The following is a 22,228-nucleotide window of genomic DNA, read 5'->3' as shown; positions in this document are numbered from 1 at the left end:
CCTCTGCAGTTCCTTAAAGTAAACCTCTCTCTAGGTGACGCATACAGACTTGCAGACCTGTGTATGCACACGGAGGTCTGGAGGCATAATTGAGATGCGTATCAGTTCAGTTCTGTTGCTCGGTCGTGTCCGATTCTTTGTGACCCCACGGACTGCAGCAGTCATATATGTGTACACAATACATTGTTTCTGTGTGTGTGCGTGTGTGTGTGTGTGTAAATAGAGAGATAGAGAGACCTCATGTAGATACACATACACTCATATGTTTGAAGGGCAAGGGTTTCGACTTATACACAGATTTTTCAATACATGTTCACTAGGGGACTATGTTGGAGAAGGAAATGGCACCCACTCCAGTATTCTTGCCTGGAGCATCCCATGGACAGAGGAGCCTGGTGGGCTGCCATCTAAGGGGTCGCACAGAGTCGGACGTGACTGAAGCGACTTAGCAGCAGCAACAGCAGCAACAGGGTGCTATCCGATCTGGTGATCCAGGGTTGGTTAAACCCACAAATGGGGAAAGTGCAGATACGGAGGGCTGCCTCTAAAGTTACAGATTTTCAAATGAGTGGAGGGTCAGCCCCTAACCCCTGTGTTGTTCAAGGGTCTATATCAAGAGAGACAGAATACACTCACACACACACACTCATACACACACACTCTCATACACACACACTCACACACACACACACACACTCACACACACACTCACACACACACACACACACTCACACACACTCACACACACTATTGGTTCTATTTCTCTAGAGAACTAATACATATGTTAAGTATCTGAAAAGTTCTACAATTTTCTTTTTAAAAAAACCTATTTAACCTAGTATTTTCGCCATCTATTCAAATCATAGAACATTTTTCATATAACACCTGCTAATCTCTCAAAATATAACTTGGGGAATGCTTTTATCAGTTCTTACCTTAGGCTGTCAGCAGTACCGGACTTTGAATCCGTTTGATTCTGAAACAAATAACAGTGTCGGGACACAAGACCCCACGTCGTCTTCTGCACATGGTAAGGCAGCGGGAAATAACAGTGTGTCGCGTGAGCACAAGGAGATGGAATGTCCACGCGGCGATGACAGGTGAAGATGCCTGCCTGCAGGGTGGACCGCACGCCTGCGCTTTTGTCCAGGGCTCCTTTGAGGATGTTCTCGGGGACCGGGGAGTCATCCTGAAATACCATCAGTCACAGTCCAGCAGGCACGAGGCAGTGCTCCCGCGGCGGGGGCCTAACAAGAAGAGCCAACTCTGTCCCCATAAAAGCCCTCCTGCCTCCTCTGTCTCCTATTGTCCCTTCCTGAAAGTGTTTCCACATAGAGTCCTCACGACCCCGATTTAGCCTTCAGATCTGCCTTTTCTGGACTACAGCTCCTACCCCGAACCCACCAGGTCAGCCCACCCCCCTTCCTGCTTCAGCCCATACCTTTGCTTTGGACGTAAACATTGTTTGTTAATGCCTGTCTTCGCTACTAGGCTATGAGGTTCAAGAGGACTCGGGCCCCTTCCCATCCGGTGTGTTTTCAGCAGCCCCAGTGCTCGGGACCGTCAGTGGGAGCTCTGAGAGAAGGAAGGGCGGGTGCAGGGGCGGTCCCCTCTCCTCACTTCTCTCCTGACTCTACCCACGCTAGCCTTTCTTTGCAGCCAAACCTGAGTGCTTTTCTCTCCTCTTTCTCTAAACATCATCACTTTTCAACCTTAAGAAAAAATCTATACCAAGAGTCTATGAGCTGTTCATATATGTGCGTGTGTGCACACACATACACAGGCATGCTTGCACACATGTGCGTCTGTCCACCCAGTTACTCCAGCGAATAATGGTAAAATCACAAGGCTTCCCCAGTGGCCCCAGGGTTAGGAACCCGCCTGCCGATGCAGGAGACACGGGCTCGACCCCGGATCCAGGAGGATCCCCGGTGCTGCAGAGCAACTGAGCCCACGCGCAGCAGCCGCCGAGCCTGTGCCAGAGCCCGAGAGCCGCAGCGCCCGGCACCCGGAAGCCTGGAGCCCCCGTGCCCCGCGGGGGGCCCACCGCCAGGAGGACCTGCGCCCCGCGCCTGCAGACCAGCCCTGCCCGGTGCAGCCGGAGAAGAACCGCCACAGCAGCGAAGCCCAGCACAGGCAGAAATAAAACGAAAAGTAAAATTTTAAAATAATAATACCAACAATCAGTTGTCAAGTATAACAGAGTGAAGAGAGATGGGGAGTGCAGTACGTCTGGGGAACGAGAGAGGCCAAATCCAATTACAGCTGCGCCACTTTCTGGGTCAAGTGAAACTGTGCAGAGGTTTTCAAACCTACAGAAAGAAAAGCAGCGGCTCGTCTGGTTCCCGGTCAGTCCCTTCCCCACCCCCAACCCTCGCGGCCGTGAGCTCCACCGCAGACGCTGGACACGGTCTCCTCCTGCAAGAATCATCCCTGGAAACAAAAGTACTGAGAAAACCAACGCAGTGGCAAATGGACAGGCCCTTATTTCAGGAAATGTGGCTGATACCTGGAGGGGTGACGTACGTGAGGACTGAAGTGAGGCTGGCTGCGGTGGACACCGGCCCGGCCCCACTCCCGCCGCGCCCCTGGGACCTTGGGCTTCTCACACTCAGTCCCCCTGAGTCACAACGGGAGGGTGAGGACAGCAAGGGTCTCGGAGATGACGCAGGCCCACCCTGTCCTTCCAGTCTTGCCCCTGCAGGCAGGCCACCCGGGCCGCCCAAACAGTGTCATCAGAAGAGGTTGCGGGCGTGAGCTATCCCCAGATGAGGCGCACACGTAGGGCTCTCCCGTGACCCCCTCTGCCTTGCCCTGGACCCCATCAAGTCTGCAGAGAAGTCTAGATCAGACTCCAGATGGGACCCAGTCCTGGCCAAACTCCTGGAGGAGCTAAGAGCATTTATATGCCTTCAATGCCCTCTTCGAGTCAACTCTTTCTCTAGCTGATACAAAAGCTCAAGCAAGAGCAGGCGGCTCTAACAATGAGGAATCCCTCGCTGGCCCCAGCATGCACGCGCATGCACGCGCATGGACGCACGTACGCACACGCGCACGCGCACACACCCTCTGTTTGAGATCGGGGAGATCCACACCAGAAATTCTAAAATATGCTAATTCAACTTTTATACTTTCAAACATCTAGACTCTCTAAAAATCTTGCTTTTTTGGTATAAGAAATGGACATTGAAGCACAGTAATCTCTCAAGTTTAAACTTAATAAGGATCACTTTTTAAATTTCCCAGAGAGCCAGGGCATACCAACACTAGCATTCACGCATACCCGATCATTGATAACCCCTTAATTAGGTCACCTGTTCAACTGAACTGCAGTTCACTGATAGGATACTGAGTTATTCAAAGACAGAATGCTTTTTATCAAAAAAAAAAAAAAGGCTCTTCAAACACCCTCCGTCCCACTGAAGAAAACATTTGTTTTGCTTTGTTTTTTGGTGGCCTGTGGGATCCTATTTCCCCCAAAGCAAAGATTTAACCTGAACCTTTGACAGTGAACATGCAGAGTCCTAATTAATCACTGGAAAAATGTGTTAAAAGGTACTTTTCCAGACACAGAGCCAAGAGACCAGGTCACGGAACTTTTCAGCACACAGGGACCTGCGTGAACTTGTTCTGCACAAAGTACACAAAGATGGTCCAAACAGCATCATTTCTAAATGGCGCAGGATGAAGGTGGGGCCCCCAGAAGCCACAAAAACCCCGACTGCACGAAAACACACTTGGACTTACTCATCAAAATGCATTCTTTAGCTTCTCAGAGGAGCCACTTGAAGGTCACCTCCACTTAAAATCCTTGGCTCAGGAGCTCCTTGTTGCTTTATGACCCAAGTCTATTAAAATTCTTAGAGTCTCTGATGATGAAAATTCCAGCCAGCTTTTTTTTTTTTTTCTCTCTTCGTGAGGTTGGGGGGAAGAAAACCAACACAAGAGTCTATTTGAAATCATTTCATGAATTTTAATCATAGCAAATGTGTTTTAACAGTAGTCATAAAATCAACATCACCACATATACAAAGGACAAGACACCAGATTGGCATACAAAAATACCATATATTAAAATCGGGTTCATTGGAAAAACTCAGGACTTGCTAAGACACCACCTACAACAGAGAGAGCAAGCAAGAATGCTTTTAAGACATTCAGATTTATAAACAGCAGCTTGATATCCCCCTTATGAAGTCAGTATTTGGCAACATTTGGACAATATTCTCTATACAGCCCAGCAGCTCATTTATCTGTAGGGCTGTTTGGCCCCTTAAAAAAGATTCTAAAATAAATAATCCACGGAATTATAAGTGAAACATGTCAAGGACTTGAGTTAACAGCCTCTGAGCAGCATTAATCTAGCCATTTGACTGGAGTACTAGTTATCAAGAAGGCCAGGAAACCCACCAGCAGAGCCGTCCAAGGGGCAGGGCCTCAGTGCAGCAGCTGTGTGGCTTATGCTGGGAGCGTGTAACCGTCCCAGGCTGAAACCAGCCTCCTGCAACTGCCAATGGAGCGAAACGGGAACTAGTGGTAGAATAAAAATATAATAAATGACCACACCAGGAGAGAAACCGAAATGTTCTTGAATGAGCCTTCCCAATACTATTAACCTACTCAACTCAGGTTACATCCACAGGCGTGGGCACTGCATTCCTCAGGTAAGAGGACATCACTGGAGTTTGCCTGAAATGACTGAACCGCCAGCCCGAGGGCAGGTCCTGAAACTGTACGGTGTGCCAACTGACGCCCAGCAGGGCCTCCTCGGACGCTCCCGTCGCTGAGCGCCTTCCCGTGTCTTCAGCTGACGCATCCTGAATTGAGTTCGGTGGGCCATGCTGGAATGACACATCGTGCTTGGCTAAGTTAATTCCCACTCTTCTGTGTTCTTTCTTCAGCTGGTTTCTGCCACGACTGACCTTCAGCTTCTGTTTGGTTTAGGAGCTATTGTCTCACTAGGGCTTCCTCCCTTGGTGCCGCTGTCTTCTCACTTCCTGGGCGTGCCTGCCTCTCTTTTGCTACAGACTCCAGGTCACATCCCCACCTCCACCACACAGGGCCTGCCTAAGAGTCCGCTCGTCTCTCGGCCAGGAAAATGCAACTGGGAGTTTCTGCAGCGCAGGGTGAGACACCAGCTCCTGTGTCCGCCCACTTTCTAAAGAGAGAGGACATAGATGCCGCAACTTGTCCCCCTCCAGCGGCGCCTGCCTCATCTATTTTCTCCTTTTTCAGCCCATGCTCCTCCACCGCCATCATATCCAAACATCCACTTCTGGATTCTCAAAATGCAAATGTCAAATTAAAAACTGAGCTTCCCTTTGGAACACTCTTATTAGAATAATCCTATAACACAGCCCACAGAGAGCACAGAAGACCTTCACAGGGGCTACCAGCCCTGCATCCCATGATGAGCTAACAGCAGTGTTCTAGAAGAACCAGGCCAGCTATAAGAGAACATCCCTCTGAAACACAAACGAAAACACATGCTATCGCAGACTTCAAGAGACCCCTCAGTACTTTTGCCCCAAATATTACTGATTGTCTCTAAAAAAGATCATAATATGAATAGTATCAAAAACCTTAGACTAGAATAATAAAGTCCAGCTAACGAGATGAGTGTTTTCGAGCACCACCACATCGTAAGTGAGATACAGAGAGTGGGACACCCCAGGCAGTGAATCCTGAAGGAAAAAAAATCATTGGCCCGACTGTGCAAGGAAACTTGTGCAGAAAAATGGAGCCATATGGCAAGAGTTCAAGAATAATGGCGCTCTACTTGCGACCCCCTGAGCAGAGCCAAAAAATAAGTCATTTGGAAGACAGAAACGAAATGCCCCACCCACTAATGTTCTTCATATGGTAGAACTCACCTCCTCATATATATGAAGTCTCGAGAGCTGAGTTATATAGACCCTCCCAAAGATAGCTGGTTTAACAAAATGGACGCGGCCTATAGCATTTGTTGAAAAATTAATACCTAAATTCAACATTATATAACCCACATTGGAGAACATGACAAACATTTTACTTGATTTTTTAAGCTTCAGTTACAGCTAAATTGTGTGCCTATATATATGTATATATTTATACCTATATGTATAGATATATATCTTTATACAATGAATCAACTGTGTCAGCAAAGTCAATGGCTTGAATTTCCACTTATTTTTTTAGAAATGTTTCATGTTTAACAAAATTCAGCAACTGGTCATCATCTCTTGAAATAGACTATGGAGTTGTCTTGACTGCCTCATTCTCCTCTGCAGTTCCCGTCCTGGTAAGGATTGCTTTGTGGGTAACGTTTTCCTGAGAATGATGAAAACGGTAAGGGACAGCTTCTCCTTCTGGGTCAAGGATGACAGGTTACCTGACTGATGACACTCCTCGTGTGGAAACGAAATGCTGGCTAGTTGGCAGCATCACTTTTCTAAGAGAAGATGGAACTCAGACCACTGGCATCTCACTCTTCCCATACCAGTAATCTTTGGGCCTCTAATTTCCTCATGAGTCTAAAGAAAATCTATTATTGGGCAAAAAATGTAATCATTTTTAAGGACGAACTAAAGAGTCCTGCTTATTGACAAGTTCTATATTAAAAAAAAATCTGCTAAACTGAAACAAATGCATTTGATTAACATTATTTTGGACAATAAAAAGCAGACTAACCACTTTAGACACAGTGCAAGTTTTCAAACAAAACGACGAGAGCTCTTTAAATCAAAATCTAGACTGGAATAAATACTATCAGGAAGAGTCTAATCAATGGAAATATATCTCAAACTGAATTTTCTGCTTCCCTTTACTCACTTAAAAAGCAATTTTAGTAACTTTAATAACCTTCAGGTCTTTACATTCCATGGGCAACGTTTTCCTAATGTCAAACGAAGTGTCATTGTGCAAGGTTTCAAATCTTCAATCATTTCAGTGATAACGAAAAAAAAAAAGATTAAAACAATGTCCAATCTCACTCTAAAAATAGTACCTACATTTTAGTCTGGCATCTGAAAAACTATGCCTACCTATGCCCCCCTCAAATACAAGGACGAGCTGGCAGACTTCAAGGGCAAACAAAACACTGCGTGTGAACATCGCAAAGCATGCTCGCTCTTCCAGCACATACCTTCCTCACGCAGTGACGGAGTCTGAGTAAGATGCTGGGAGTGAAGAGGGATTTCATTAGGCTGTTTTCTTTTTTTCTGTAACATTTGCTTTTTGGCCACAAGACCCTAAACACAATTTCACAGTACAAGTCATGCAGGTCAAATATTTTACAGCTACTGTCTAACTACTTACTATTTTTGGACAATAGATTCACAGGCAGCTAATGATCCCAGAAAAGGGGCTTTATCAAGCACTCTTTTAAGCTTCACTGATTTTTCCTTGGCCCAGAGTATCTAAGTAATAACCCCAAAGGGCAATCAATGCATTTTTACTGTCATACTTGAGATCATTTATTTTTAAGCCCAGAAAGGAAAAAAAAATTTAAGTCAACTGCATGTTACTAAACCACAAGTTGTCTTCTCCACCTTGCTGTTTACTCCACTAACACCCTGATTCTACTGTACAACCCTCCAGAACTCCGTTGTCCAATAATGGTACATGTGAGTGGCATCAATTTAATTAACTTAAAATACAAAATCCAGTTCCTCATTCAGACTAATTTCATTTCAGTTGCCCAGTAACCAATGTGGCTACTGTATTGGACAGCATAACTTCTAGAACATTTCCAGCATCACAGAACATTGTATTGAGCAGCGCCAATTGTGAAGATCCCAAGGGCTACACCAGTACAAGGTTTAACCATCAAGGGAACCACTCTGAAGTCACGTGCAAGATTAAACTTAACTAGATTCTTAAAGGAAATATCTTATAGGCTTCTGATCATAAAGTATGACTGGAACTGAGAACCTATTGCCTCTTCATCACAACCTATGCCTCAGGTCATTGTACAAAATTTTCCAAAAACAATGCTTTTGGATAGCATACTTGACTCTACTTAACATATTCAGCATTCTCTTGGTTATGTCAAGATCATTAATAAAGAAAAATCCATGCTTCTTATAGTTTACTATTTACACAATACTCACTGCCCTTTACAGATAAAGTGGGAGGCAGGAGGGAAACCAATATTTTGCAACTCAAGAAATTCAGATCACATGTTCTCTTTAATTGTCTATTCTCATCCCTAAATCAACCCTCCTTTCATTTCCCAGAGAGGTAGATGCTAACTAAAGCGAATATATAAATCTACAAAAACAAAGACCTTAACAACAGCTGAGTTAGTAAAGGGTATTCATCCACCCTGAAAGGAGATTGTAGCCCAACAGAGATGGCGACAGGTCTAGGAAGGAGCAGGAGGAAACAGCCGTGCAAAGTCCTGGTCCCCCTTTTGCTGCAGAACAAACTGGTCTCGCAGCTCTGTGGGCCTGAGTGGAGTCATCTAAAAAATCAAGCCACCAGAGGTTGCTTTCAGATTCAACTTCCTGTGCTTTCCGTTGTGAGTTTTTTCACTGATGTGAACTGTGAGTTCTGGCCGATGGTGTCACCGGGCTTGCGTCACATGGGGTAGACGTGTTCTCAGGGATATGAGTAAGTGTCAGAGGCCGGAGCAGTGGATGCCGGATAACATTAAACAACACTAAGCCTATAAAATTCTATCCGGCAGGCTGAGACACCACACACATGCGCACACTCACACACAGGATTGCACGCTGATAAGCAGGTACACAAATAAATAACTAGCAGGCAGAATCCACTTAAACAATGGTTTTACATCAGTAAGACTCACACAAAAATTGTGATTTGGGTTGCTATTGTACCTTAAATTGTAATGTCAAGAATCTATCATAGAGCCGATTAATTTTGCACTGCTAAACTGCAATTGGGATTGTTTTTCAGTAAAAAGTATGTGGACATTTGTACTCTACGGGTTTGTGCTAAGAAACACAGTATCATCACGTATGTCAGTGTCTATATATAACCTACAGACCATGTAAAATTCTATCACACTACACTCCAGGGCTAGTCATGTCATATAGGACATAAACATATGTAGATATCATTCACAAAAATAATTTGAATATGGCATGACAGCATTGCAAGGGTAAAGTCCATCTGAAATGCAGAATCCTTAGTGTAACATTTCTGTGTTTTTTTTTCCCAGGAGGAATAGAAATTAGGTCAGACATGCATCACGGCAGCCTGGGAGAGTTTGAGAAATTGAAACTAACCCAACAGTATATTAGGTTACGTAATACAGGATAGTATTCAGCTAATATGATACCTAAATTATTAATTCCAAACAAATCCTAGATTATTTGTTGTATAATGCCCAATAGCTTACACAGTAAAATGGCATTTTAACCTAATTTCTAGTTTGAGATTTCAAATACATTTCCTAAAGGGCTAATGACAAATTTGAAAGATCTGAAAAACCCGCGTTCATATTTTTATATCAAATTCTCATGTCAATGAATATTAGCTTGGGATTCTATTCATTATATTGTCATTTTATCTCAGTTAATGCCATAACTTTAATGTGTATATTTTGTGCTGCTTGAAGGTAAAACTTAGCATGTAGGTAAATTAAATTATCTCAGTCTTAAGGATTATTTCTAGCCTTACTTTTTGGAGGCAGTCACTGCTTATTTTTCTGTCCCGTTTTCAGGAATTCAGTGGAACATGGACATATCCGCGAATGGGGGCGGGGGGGCTTGACACGCACCACTTGCTTCATGAATTCCATAAAAGAAACTAGAACTGTAAAGCTCACAGCTCTGTCTGAATGCACACATATGCAGGCACAGAATGTGTCATTTAAAACCAGCAGATCTTTCTTCATGAGCAACTGTAGGCCATTAAACATTAAGAATGTTTGAGAATTTATGATGAGCTAGTCCACTTAAACTGGGAATGTGAATTGCTAGTTCACCTTGCCATTTTTCTCAATAAAAACATATCTTGAAAGAGAAAACCTCACTTTTACCAACAAGAAGAACCTGGAATGTGAAGTGGTCTAACTCTCATGGAGCAACCTCTTCCAAGAAATAATCACGGGCTGTCTTCACATGCCAGCCCAGGTCTGTGAGCAATCGCCAACACTCACGGCTGGTAGAACACACCAAAGCTGGGAGCAAAGGCAGACTCTTTCATATTCTCCATCTGTGCCTTACAGAATACAGGACTTGAACACACAGCAGAGGGGCAAGTATGGAAGTGACATGTCTGTGACACCTCGCTGGGGGGGTCCAGGTGGCCGCAAGGTGGCCGCCGTTTCAGAGCCTGGACTCACTCACGCCTACAAAGTCTTACTCCCGGGATTCTTCTGAAAAGATTCGAAACCTGAGGTAAATCAAATTACACACACACAAATACACAGTATTTACATTGAAAATTCTTATTTTGTGAGATGGCTTGAGGAAAATTGGCATGTAGGTTTCCTGTGGGATCAGGCATTTCTCATCATTACTCAGGTTACTGCTGCCCTGTCGGGCCTTCGGTTTAATAAACACATAGCGAGCTCTAATTACAAGGGAAGGAACACGAGGGTACACGACAAAACACACCACACTGGAAACACTCCTTCAGATGTTTTCCTGAAAAGACAACTGTCCGCTTAACTGATTTTACTTTGGGTGCCATTCAAAACGGTATAAAAAGTCATAGCAACTAAATGGAGACAGGGTCTCATTTTCTCAAAAAAAAAGAAAGAAACCAGTACTTCATGTTGCCGTTGAACTTTTACATGGAATTTCAGGTTTAATTCTACTTGTACGCAGAGCATCTTTGTTTTAATCTACCACATGTAGAGAAGGTCACACGGTACACACTTCCAACAGTTTAACGTCTAAGCAGAATAGGTCTATCTCGTAACATGATTTGGAGAAATGACAGATTACAGTCCACTTAATAGGTGATTATGCGGATGCATGCAACCTTCTTCCAAGCTGTCGCCACCAGGCATCAGAGCGCTCCGCCTGCTCTCCGCGGGGACCGCGGGTCTGCCCTTCGGGTCTGTCTGCGGATAATCAAATGGTGGCCCAGGGCCCCGGGGCCAGCACCGGGCTCCCGGGGTCAGCGGGTCCCCACCGCCCGCCTTCTCACCGCGATCGCCCCACCAACAGCGGCTCAGCCCCGAGCGGGCACCCACGGAGCCTTGCGCGCAGCGCCTTCAGCCGCAGGATATCACGGTGAAGCGCTTAGAAATACAGGACATGTTGTGGAGCACGATGCCGAGGAGGAAGACCAGGACGCAGGCCACCAGGATGACGGTGCACACGCCAGACCAGCTGGAGCTCTTGGCCGCGCCCCGCCGCTCCGGCTCCTCGGCCGCCGCCTCGCTCGGGGCCGCGGGCTGCAGGGGCTGCTGCTCGGCCGCGGGGACGCTCACCACGGCCACCGCCTTCGGCTGGCCCCCGGGCAGCAGGCGGCAGCCCGCGTCGCCGGGCAGCAGCGCGCGCTCCTTGGAGACGGGCAGGGGCAGCATGTAGCACCCGTTGCTAGGCAGTCTGATGAAAACCGGCGTGTGCTCGGAGGTGTGTGGGATGGCAATGACCCCCAGCACCTCGGGGTCGTCCGGCAGCTGCGACACCGAGAAGCCCGGGGGCAGCTTGGTGGTGCCCCGGCACCAGGGGCAGCGCACGTCCTTCTGGCTCGTCCGCATCTGCTGCAGGCACACCGAGCAGCAGGTATGCCTGCAGTCCAGCAGCTTGGGCCTCCGCCGGGGGCTGTAGTAATTGAAACAGATCTGGCACTCCAGCAGCGAGTCCTGCGAGAGCGTCTCCATGGTGAGCGCAGGGCGCCGAGGTCAGGGCTGGGCCGGTCCCGAGTCAAGAGTCCGCGCTCAGCCCGCTTCCTCCGGAGGGGCTCGCCGCAGTGGCCGGGGGTCGAGGCACTCACGGGCTTCCAGCATACTCAGGCGTGCGCATTTCTGAAGGAGACAAAAACGCACACAAAGTGAATTACTTCCAGCAAGCCGAGATGGATGTACTGCACTGCTCGAAAGTCTGGATGTCAGGTTAAGTGAGTACAAGTTTCCCGCTCCTGAGACTGGAAGAGTCCCGGGGTGTCCAGTGGACAGTGAGTGAGCGAGCCCTCTCCTCCATTACTTTTCTTATTTCTAAAGAAACAAGTATCTCTACAGGGTACGCTGCTGCTGCTGCTGCTAAGTCACTTCAGTCTTCGCTTCAAGTCGTGTCCGACTCTGTGCGACCCCATAGACGGCAGCAATGCCCCCCAAATGTTCTACACAGGGAGCCTGCTGTTTCTGCCTTACTGTTCTTCTGAACTGTTCTTCTAAACACACTGCAGAAATTCTCTCATTTCCACTAAGCTTCTAGCATTTCCTTTATTTCTTTCCTTCGAGCCTCTGACCTTCTTTTCCTGACTCTGCTCACCATCCTGTAAGTGCTCATTGCCAGATACAGGCACCTCTACAAATCTAGGCATGTCGCTTAACCAGCTCACTGGATGGATGTGGGTTAGGACTATTCCTCTCTCACAGGTTATTAAAATGCTGCCACCAAAGAAGCACACGCAGGTATCAGTTAGGTTATCTTTCCCACCAAATCTCCTGAACCAAGGCAATTTTTTGTCAAATGGCTTTAAAAAGAGTCAAAAAAAAAAAAAAAACCCACAACCGCCAAACAACAACAGTGAATCTTTAGGCAGTAAGGGTCACAAAAATACACAGGATCACTAGTATGTTTCAGTCAGGTCTTTTAATTTCATGATTATTTGGGGCTGCATCAACAGGACCAAAAGCAAATACCATTAATTCACTAATTATAATCAAGTATTATTGTCAAAGAAAACTGGCAAACAGCCTTCATCAAAAAAAAAGAAAGAGGAGAAGAATGTTAGCCTTCTGGTATTGGGAGGCAGGATAACTTCAGTTCAGTTCAGTCGCTCAGTCGTGTCCGACTCTTTGCGACCCCATGAATCGCAGCACGCCAGGCCTCCCTATCCACCACCAGCTCCCGGAGGTCACCCAGTCTCACATCCATCGAGCTCATGATGCCATCCAGCCATCTCATCCTCTGTCGTCCCCTTCTTCTCCTGCCCCCAGTCCCTCCCAGCATCAGAGTCTTTTCCAATGAGTCAACTTCACATGAGGTGGCCAAAGTACTGGAGTTTCAGCTTTAGCATCATTCCCTCCAAAGAAATCCCAGGGTTGATCTCCTTCAGAATGGACTGGTTGGATCTCTTTGTAGTCCAAGGGACTCTCAGGAGTCTTCTCCAACACCACAGTTCAAAAGCATCAATTCTTCGGCGCTCAGCCTTCTTCACAATCCAACTCTCACATCCATACATGACCACTGGAAAAACCATAGCCTTCCTTGACTAGACGGACCTTAGTCGGCAAAGTCATGTCTCTGCTTTTCAATATGCTATCTAGGTTGGTCATAACTTTTCTTCCAAGGAGTAAGCGTCTTTTAATTTCATGGCTGCAGTCACCATCTGCAGTGATTCTGGAGCCCAAAAAAACAAAGTCTGACACTGTTTCCACTGTTTCCCTGTCTATTTCCCATGAAGTGATAGGACCAGATGCCATGATCTTCGTTTTCTGAATGTTGAGTTTTAAGCCAACTTTTTTGCTTTCCTCTTTCACTTTCATCAAGAGGCTTTTTAGCTCCTCTTCACTTTCTGCCATAAGGGTGGTGTCATCTGCATATCTGAGGTTATTGATATTTCTCCCGGCAAGCTTGATTCCAGCTTGTGTTTCTTCCAGTCCAGCGTTTCTCATGATGTACTCTGCATAGAAGTTAAATAAGCAGGGTGACAATATACAGCCTTGATGTACTCCTTTTCCTATTTGGAACCAGTCTATTGTTCCATGTCCAGTTCTAACTGTTGCTTCCTGACCTGCATACAGACTTCTCAGGAGGCAGGTCAGGTGGTCTGGCATTCCCATCTCTTTCAGAATTTTCCACAGTTTATTGTGATCCACACAGTCAAAGGCTTTGGCATAGTCAATAAAGCAGAAATAGATGTTTTTCTGGAACTCTCTTGCTTTAGCCATGATCCAGCGAATGTTGGCAATTTGATCTCTGGTTCCTCTGCCTTTTCTAAAACCAGCTTGAACGTCAGGGAGTTCACGGTTCATGTATTGCTGAAGCCTGGCTTGGAGAATTTTGAGCATTATTTTACTAGCATGTGAGATGAGTGCAATTGTGTGGTAGTTTGAGCATTCTTTGGCATTGCTTTTCTTTGGGATTGGAATGAAAACTGACCTTTTTCTGTCCTGTGGCCACTGCTGAGTTTTCCAAATTTGCTGGCATATTGAGTGCAGCACTTTCACAGCATCATCTTTCAGGATTTGAAATAGCTCAACTGGAATTCCATCACCTCCACTAGCTTTGTTCGTAGTGATGCTTTCTAAGGCCCACTTGACTTCACATTCCAAGATGTCTGGTTCTAGATTAGTGATCACATCATCATGACTATCTGGGTCATGAAGATCTTTTTTGTACAGTTCTTCCCTGTATTCTTGCCACCTCTTCTTAATATCTTCTGCTTCTGTTAGGTCCATATCATTTCTGTCCTTTATTGAGCCCATCTTTGCATGAAATGTTCCCTTGGTATCTCTAATTTTCTTGAAGAGATCTCTTGTCTTTCCCAATCTGTTGTTTTCCTCTATTTCTTTGCATTGATCACTGAAGAAAGCTTTCTTATCTCTTCTTGCTATTCTTTGGAACTCTGCATTCAGATGCTTATATCTTTCCTTTTCTCCTTTGCTTTTCGCCTCTCTTCTCTTCACAGCTATTTGTAAGGCCTCCCCAGACAGCCATTTTGCTTTTTTGCATTTCTTTTCCATGGGGATGGTCTTGATCCCTGTCTCCTGTACAATGTCAGGAACCTCATTCCATAGTTCATCAGGTACTCTATCTATCAGATCTAGGCCCTTAAATCTACTTCTCACTTCCACTGTATAATCATAAGGGATTTGATTTAGGTTATACCTGAATGGTATAGCGGTTTTCCCTACTTTCTTCAATTTGAGTCTAAATTTGGTAATAAGGAGTTCATGATCTGAACCACAGTCAGCTCCTGGTCTTGTTTTTGTTGACTGTATAGAGCTTCTCCATCTTTGGCTGCATAGAATATAATCAATCTGATTTCGGTGTTGACCATCTGGTGATGTCCATGTGTAGAATCTTCTCTTGTGTTGTTGGAAGAGGGTGTTTGGTATGACCAGTGCATTTTCTTGGCAAAACTCTACTAGTCTTTGCCCTGCTTCATTCCACATTCCAAGGCCAAATTTGCCTGTTACTCCAGGTGTTTCTTGACTTCTTACTTTTGCATTCCAGGCCCTATAATGAAAAGGACATCTTTTTGGGGTGTTAGTTCTAAAAGGTCTTGTAGGTCTTCATAAAACCACTCAACTTCAGCTTCTTCAGCATTACTGGTTGGGGCATAGACTTGGATAACTGTGATATTGAATGGTTTGCCTTGGAGACGAGCAGAGATCATTCTGTCATTTTTGAGACTGCATCCAAGTACTGCATTTCAGACTCTTTTGTTGACCATGATGGCTACTCCATTTCTTAACTTAGTGCACCTTACCTGGAGTTTAAGGAATGCATCAAATGTTTTAATAAAGGCTGCCCAACACCATTTCCTATCAAAAGCATCCAAATTATGTGTTCTGAATGGAACCACGATGACTCTGGAAAAAACTATTCAACCATGGTTGTAGAAATAATTGCTAGTCCTAGATCCCCACTTGCACCCAGAAACAAGAGCTGATAATATAGATAACCTCCTTCACAGTTTCCTTAAAAAGAGAAAATTCTTTTTCTTTCTGATTTCCTTTGTGAAATTATGAATACACCCCTCTGCGGTGATTACAATTTAAGATCAAAATCAAAATGTAGAAAAAGTTTAAAGTCAGAAATAATCACTGATAAAAATTAATGCTGACGATCAAAAGAGAAACATTTTAAAATATTTTGCTGTGGTTCAGTTCAGTCGCTCAGTTGTGTCCGACTGTTTGTGACCCCATGGACTGCCGCACGCCAGGCCTCCCTGTCCATCATCAACTTCTGGAGTCCACCCAAACCCATGTCCATTGTGTCGGCGATGCCATCCAACCATCTCATCCTCTGTCGTTCCCTTCTCCTCCAGCCCTCAATCTTTCCCAGCATCAGGGTCTTTTCAAATGAGTCAGCTCTCCACATCAGGTGGCCAAAGTATTGGAGTTTCAGTTTCAACATCAGTCCCTCCAATGAATACCAGGACTGATCTCCTTTAGGATGGACTGGTTTTGCTGTAGTAAGAGGATTATTGAAAATAAAATATAGTAACATAGCATTCAGAAAGTGCATATTATAATCAACTGCTCATCTATCCACTAATTCAAGAAATAGTTGTGGAATAATAGAAATCTTCCAAGTGTAGAACTTAAAATGTTCTCACCAAAAGAAAAAAAAAAAAGATTAAGATGTGAGATGATGGATGTGTTAATCAATGAGATGTGGGGAGTCCTTTCAGAATGCATACTCATTTCCATACTTTAAAGTGTCCATTTTAAATGTCTTACAATCTATTTTGTCAATTATACCTCAATAAAGCTGAAATAAGAAATAAAACAAATAAATACCTACTGAGTATCTATCATGCAAAAAGTACAATACTAGCCATGGTAGGTTAATAAGATGAATCAGACCCAAATGCCACTGCTAAGCTATTGAAAGTTAGGCAAGAATGAGCTCATGAGAGTATTTTCTCTCCCATTCATTTGTTCATTCAAATTCTCCTTGAATATTTACCGTGTGTCAAGCATTATGGTAGTTATTTTCGTCCTTTGTAACAAAAGACCTTGTCACCACCCATAAGAAACTCCCAGACTAGAGGTACTTAAACAGTTATGCAATTAAATAGTTATAAATATAGTGATGCTTGCCTTACTGGAGCTGGATGGAGCAATCAAACAGGCTCAGTGAAGAGTCTGGATTACGGAGAGGATTTAGACAGGTAAAATCAGGGGCAGGTTAGTTTCAAGTTCAGAAATCAGCATGAGGAAAGGAAAAGGGGTGAGCGATTAATTACAGAGTTACTTTTATACTCTAGCTGTGACACTGCCTAGGTTTTTTCTAGCACAAGAGTTTCTTACAGATGCCATCTCTAAGAAAAAGCTTCACAGTTTTAGGCTAGAAGTGTAGGTCTTTGATACAGACACCTTTGACTTTTTATTTTTTAAAAGCCTGTATTGCTTCTGTTTTTGGTTTCTTGGCTGCGAGGCGTGTGGATCTGAGCCCCCTGACCAGGCATCGAGCCCACACCCTCTGCATTGGAAGGCGAGGTCTTAATCACTGATCCTCCAGGAAGTCCCCGGATGCCTTTTAAAGAAACAAAATTCACACAGAACCTGCACGCACCTTCCCGCAGGTCCAGCCAGGGAGAGCAGAGCCCACAGGGAGGGGAGAGGTGAGTGGACCCAGGCCGGGGCCACAGACCCCAGACCACAAACTGTGGACAGCCCCAAGTGCAAAGACGTGGGATTCATCAGGGAGCCACGGTCAGGATAGACTGGAAAGACCTGCTGGGAAGCTACTGTAATATTAGACAAGAGATAAGGAGTGTATGTGTGCATGCGTGTGTGCGTGTGGGAGTGCATGTGTGCGTGCGTGAGGGTGTGCATATGTGTACATGTGCATGCGTGTGTCTGAAGTCAACAGTGGTGATGAGGATGAAGACATCAAAAGTGCTGACAGCTCGTACAGCAGTCAAGTGGGATCTGGCCACGTTGACAACGAGGTTGTAGGGGAACAGGCAAAGGCCAGGAGAGAGGAGGGTGAAAGGGACACGAGAGAAACAGGGAAGGTGAAGAGAAATACGATGAGTCCTGTTTGGGCTGGACTCCATTTGAGGTGCTGGGACGGTATAAGAAATCAGTTACTCAGGAAGATGCTAAAGAACCAAAAGGAAGCTGAACACATGGGTCTGATATTGCAGAGCAATGTCAGGACCAGGCCTGAGAGAGCTAGATGGCCCCTCCAGAGAAGAGATCTCAACCAGAGACAGACACAGCAGACGCTTAGGGAGCACTTATTGTTAAGCCTGGCTGAACGGAAGAACGGGGTTGGCGTAGGAGGAAACCCAGGGACCCCTCCCAGCACGTCCCTCAGACGAAAATGTTCCAGGCAGCCTGAGACTATGAGGAGTATGTGAGTGCTCAGGTGCTCAGTGGATTCCGACTCTGCGACCCCATGGACTGCAGCCCGCCAGGCTCCCCTGTCCATGGGATCCTCCAGGCAAGAATCCTGGAGTAGGTTGCCATACCCTTCTCCAGGGGATCTTCCTGACCCAGGGATTGAAACTGGGTGTCCTGCATTGCAGGCAGATTCTTTACGGTCTGAGCCATCAGGATATGTATATATATACACACACACACACATACATATATACACACACACACACATGGCTGAAGGTTTGCGGCTGAAGGGCGAGTTCAGGCATGGCCAGGCAGTGAAGGGCTAAGGGGGCCCTGGTGCCAGTGCCTCCTTCCTTCCAACTTGGACTGCCAGGTGTGGGCGCGATCTGCCCAGGGCACTCCTGGCCCCTGAAGGGCGGCCGTGAGCCACAGCCCGGGGAGGAGGAAGGCGCGGAGTCTCCTGGCTCTGCCCCAAGACCTGCCACACCACCATTTTTCAACAAAACCAACACGCACTTTATTCATGAATTTATGTTCCAAGTAACGTTCACTTAATTGGTGTCGAGCTCCCTTAAAATTAGATTATATGACTCAATTTTCAACATATCCAAGTTAAAATTTCCAACTTTATCTGAGAGTAGGCCTTAAAACACAGGCCAAACACAAAAGCAGAGGGGAAACAGTTCCTCCCCTCTCTGCTCAGCTCTTCAAGTCACACTGATGACAGGACAGCCTCTTGATTTACACGCTGATTTGCTCTATGTGAAGCCAGGCTGTACTGAATTCCAGTTTATTTCCTGTCTCATAATCAGTAATGATGATGATTAGTTAGGTAAAGAGAAGAAGATTTATGAGGCTCTGGACTAAAGCTAATGATGAATCATTCTTTCTCCCTTTCATCTCCCTTTCTTCCTTTCAAAAACCCAAAAGATGTGAGTCAACTATAAAAAAAATAAGGTCCACATAAGCTAGAAAAGAAACTCAAAATTCCCAGTCAAGCGCAGGAGACGCGAGCACCGCGGGCAGCCTGTCTGTGCCCGTACTGCCCTTACACGAGCGAGACGCGGCACCAAAGTAGACACTCAGAGTCAGAAGGAAAGAGCATTTGGGCAGAAGGCACAAGAAGAGGTGTCAACTGAAATACACTGGGATGATTTTTAAATGTCACTACAGTTTATGTTGAAAGAATGTAAAGATTAAAAAAACAAACATAGAAACCAACCAGACAGACCACAAAGAGAGGAATAACAGCTAAGGGAGGGCCTTCTCAAACTAATATGGTTTACAAGATACAACTTACGGTCAAACATATCTTCCTTCATAAAGCAGTAGTTCTAGCACTTCCCTGGCAGTCCCGTGGTTGGGGCTTTGCGCTTCCACCTCTGGGGGCATAGGTTCAATCCCTGGTCAGGGAACTTAGATCCCTGTGTGCTGCACACAGCAGCTAACAACAACAACAAAAAAGTATATACCTTAATTTTAAAATACTTAAAAACAGTTTCATAAATAATGTCAATTGCACAATATACAAATGAAAGGCCTTGAATCATCACTGAACTCAATGCTAATTTGTGCCCTGGTTTTAAAAAACAGCTTAAAAAACTGAGACGTGTATAACTGGAGGAAGGTGTGACTTGGAAGGAAAATGCCAAGACCAGAGGGGTGTGTATACTGTCATTGTTGTTCAGGATCAATTGACATTCGGTGCTTTACAACACCAGCATATTTTCACAAAAGAAAATTTCTTCTTGTTAAAAAACTACATAATTTTAAGCATCTTTATTAAAGTGTGGGTGTGATCAAGTGCTCCCATGAATTTAGTGGGTGGTAAAAAGCAAAGGTCTTCAACACTGAATTTTTATAGTTCAGCGGCTTTCAGAAGTCCAGGCACATAAGGATAAAAAAACTGATAAAATATACCCAGTCATCTGTCAGTGTCTGTGGCGGACTGGTTCCAGAATCCCCTCTAGGATGGCAAAATCCAAGAATGAAAGAAGAAAAAAAAAAATCCAAGAATGTTCAAGCTCCTTATTTAAAATAGCCTAGGATGCTGGCCCTCTGTATCCTCAGATACGAAACTGTCAAATATGAAACTCTAGGGTATGGAAGGGAGAAGGCAATGGCACCCCACTCCAGTACTCTTGCCTGGAAAATCCCATGGACAGAGGAGCCTGGTGGGCTGCAGTCCATGGGGTCACTAAGAGTCAGACACGACTGAGCGACTTCACTTTCACTTTTCACTTTCATGCACTGGAGGAGATGGCAACCCACTCCAGTGTTCTTGCCTGGAGAATCCCAGGGATGGGGGAGCCTGGTGGGCTGCCATCATGGGGTCGCACAGAGTCGGACACGACTGAAGCGACTTAGCAGCAGCAGCAGCAGGGTATGGAAGCTGCCAACTACAATCCAGGTAGTTTTACCCTGCTTATACTTTCACGATTCTTCATACACTGTGACTTAGGTTTGCGACCGTGGCATCAAGTATGAAGCCTCTCCCCAGCACTGTGACGTGAACTGATATGGTTACGTCTGACTGAACTCGATGGTTCCATCTGTGGTCCACGAGGGTCTTAAATTCAATGGTCGCAATGAAAAAAACCTGAAGTCAGAGATTAAACTAGTCACTGTATGCTTTTCTTACTCTCTTCAGGTAGCATGTCTTTTTGATACAGGTCATTTACTTATTCAAGAAGATGTAAATATTTGAAATGAGATTAGAGAAAATAATTACAATTCCATTTAACCTGGCATTTTGACTGGCAAGACCATTTAGTTATACTGGATCTTGGCAAACACTCTGATTAATGGCAAGAGTGGGAATGGCTTGGCGGTGCCAGCTGTGTGGCTGACGTTTGGTCCTCTGGTAGCAAAGAGCAACCCTTTCAGCACACGATTGCCTGGTGCGTGTAAAGTCCAATTTGTGTAACAACTGTCTGTTTTCGTGGAGAAGGCAGTGGATTCCAGGGCTCTAACACATCTCAAATGAGGATTCTATCAGCCCAAACTTTAAAAAAAAAAGTTGTCTTGTTTTCTCCCATGAGCATCATGGTTTGCAGTATTTGATGACACAGAAAACCTGTAGAGTAAGAATGGTTACTTCAAAGTCTTGAGCAGGGACATCCCTGGCGGTTTAGTGGTTAAGACTCTGAACTTCCTCTGCAGGGGGGACGGGTTCAATCCCTGGTCAGGGAACTCTGATCTCACGAACAATGGGGTGTGGCAAAAAAACAAGTCTTGAGTGACCAGAGGGTACGAGGCAAAGGATGGTGCCAGTGCTGGCGGCAGATCGGCCCGGTAGCAGAGGCAGGTGGGGTAGGACAGAGGTCACTGGCTAAACAGGCAGTGCAGCGGACCCACCAGAAGGCAGTGGTCACCTGCGGACTCGCCACACAGCCAAGGGACTAGCCTGGCCAGCACTGCCTAACGGGGTAACCACGAGCCCAAGGGGCACGGCCACAGCCTAGGTGCCATGCCCTCCACGTGCCAAAGCTTCTGCTGCAAAAATGCAACTAACCAAGCAGCTGAAACGGAACCACAGTCTCCAGAGATGTATTTACTCAGGAGTATTTCATTTAAGCCAAGGAAGGGAAAAGAGGGATGAATGGGATCCATCCACAACTTGGTGACAGACGTTTAAAATCAAAGCATATTGGAATCAAGACATTTTTAGGAATTAAAGCCAGATTTCAGTATCATAAGCACAGGGCTTTGTTGGTTTGTTTGCTTTAGTATCTGTCAGACAATCACTACTATTAGGAATCGGGAAAGAGAGCGTTCAGCTCCAGTTCTGCCCTTAAGCAGATGGGTTACCTTAAGCAGGTTACCTCTCGGTGAGTGCAGGGTCCTCTCCTCCAAGGACACTGGACTAGATGGTCCCTCAAATCCCTTCTAGTGAAGACAGCTCCATGACCTGAGTAACTCTAACCACACTCGGGTTTTCAGCAAATGACAGCTGTCTGTTCTATAGTCATTCTCATTATACTGACAGACCACCTATACATATTACTGTCAGGCATCCCACGCAAGTTCACAGGAGACATCTAAACTAATAACATCTAAAATGCCCATGTA

The 22,228-nt window shown here is 45.4% G+C and overlaps 1 protein-coding gene across 1 annotated transcript in view; it reads right to left on the bottom strand.

Moving 5' to 3' along the window:
- Positions 1–3,952: 3,952 nt before the first annotated feature.
- The window catches only part of RNF152 (ring finger protein 152), a 79,722-nt gene continuing 61,446 nt past the window's right edge, over positions 3,953–22,228 (bottom strand). The window contains exon 2 of the mRNA XM_040264275.1: positions 3,953–11,932. Within this exon, the coding sequence (XP_040120209.1) occupies positions 11,174–11,788 (615 nt within the window). The 5' untranslated portion in view covers positions 11,789–11,932 and the 3' untranslated portion in view covers positions 3,953–11,173. The remainder of the gene's footprint in view (positions 11,933–22,228) is intronic.

This window comes from Oryx dammah, unplaced genomic scaffold, assembly GCF_014754425.2.
Source record: "Oryx dammah isolate SB20612 unplaced genomic scaffold, SCBI_Odam_1.1 HiC_scaffold_22, whole genome shotgun sequence".
Lineage (NCBI taxonomy): Eukaryota > Metazoa > Chordata > Mammalia > Artiodactyla > Bovidae > Oryx > Oryx dammah.
This window is presented reverse-complemented; position numbering and strand designations above follow the sequence as displayed.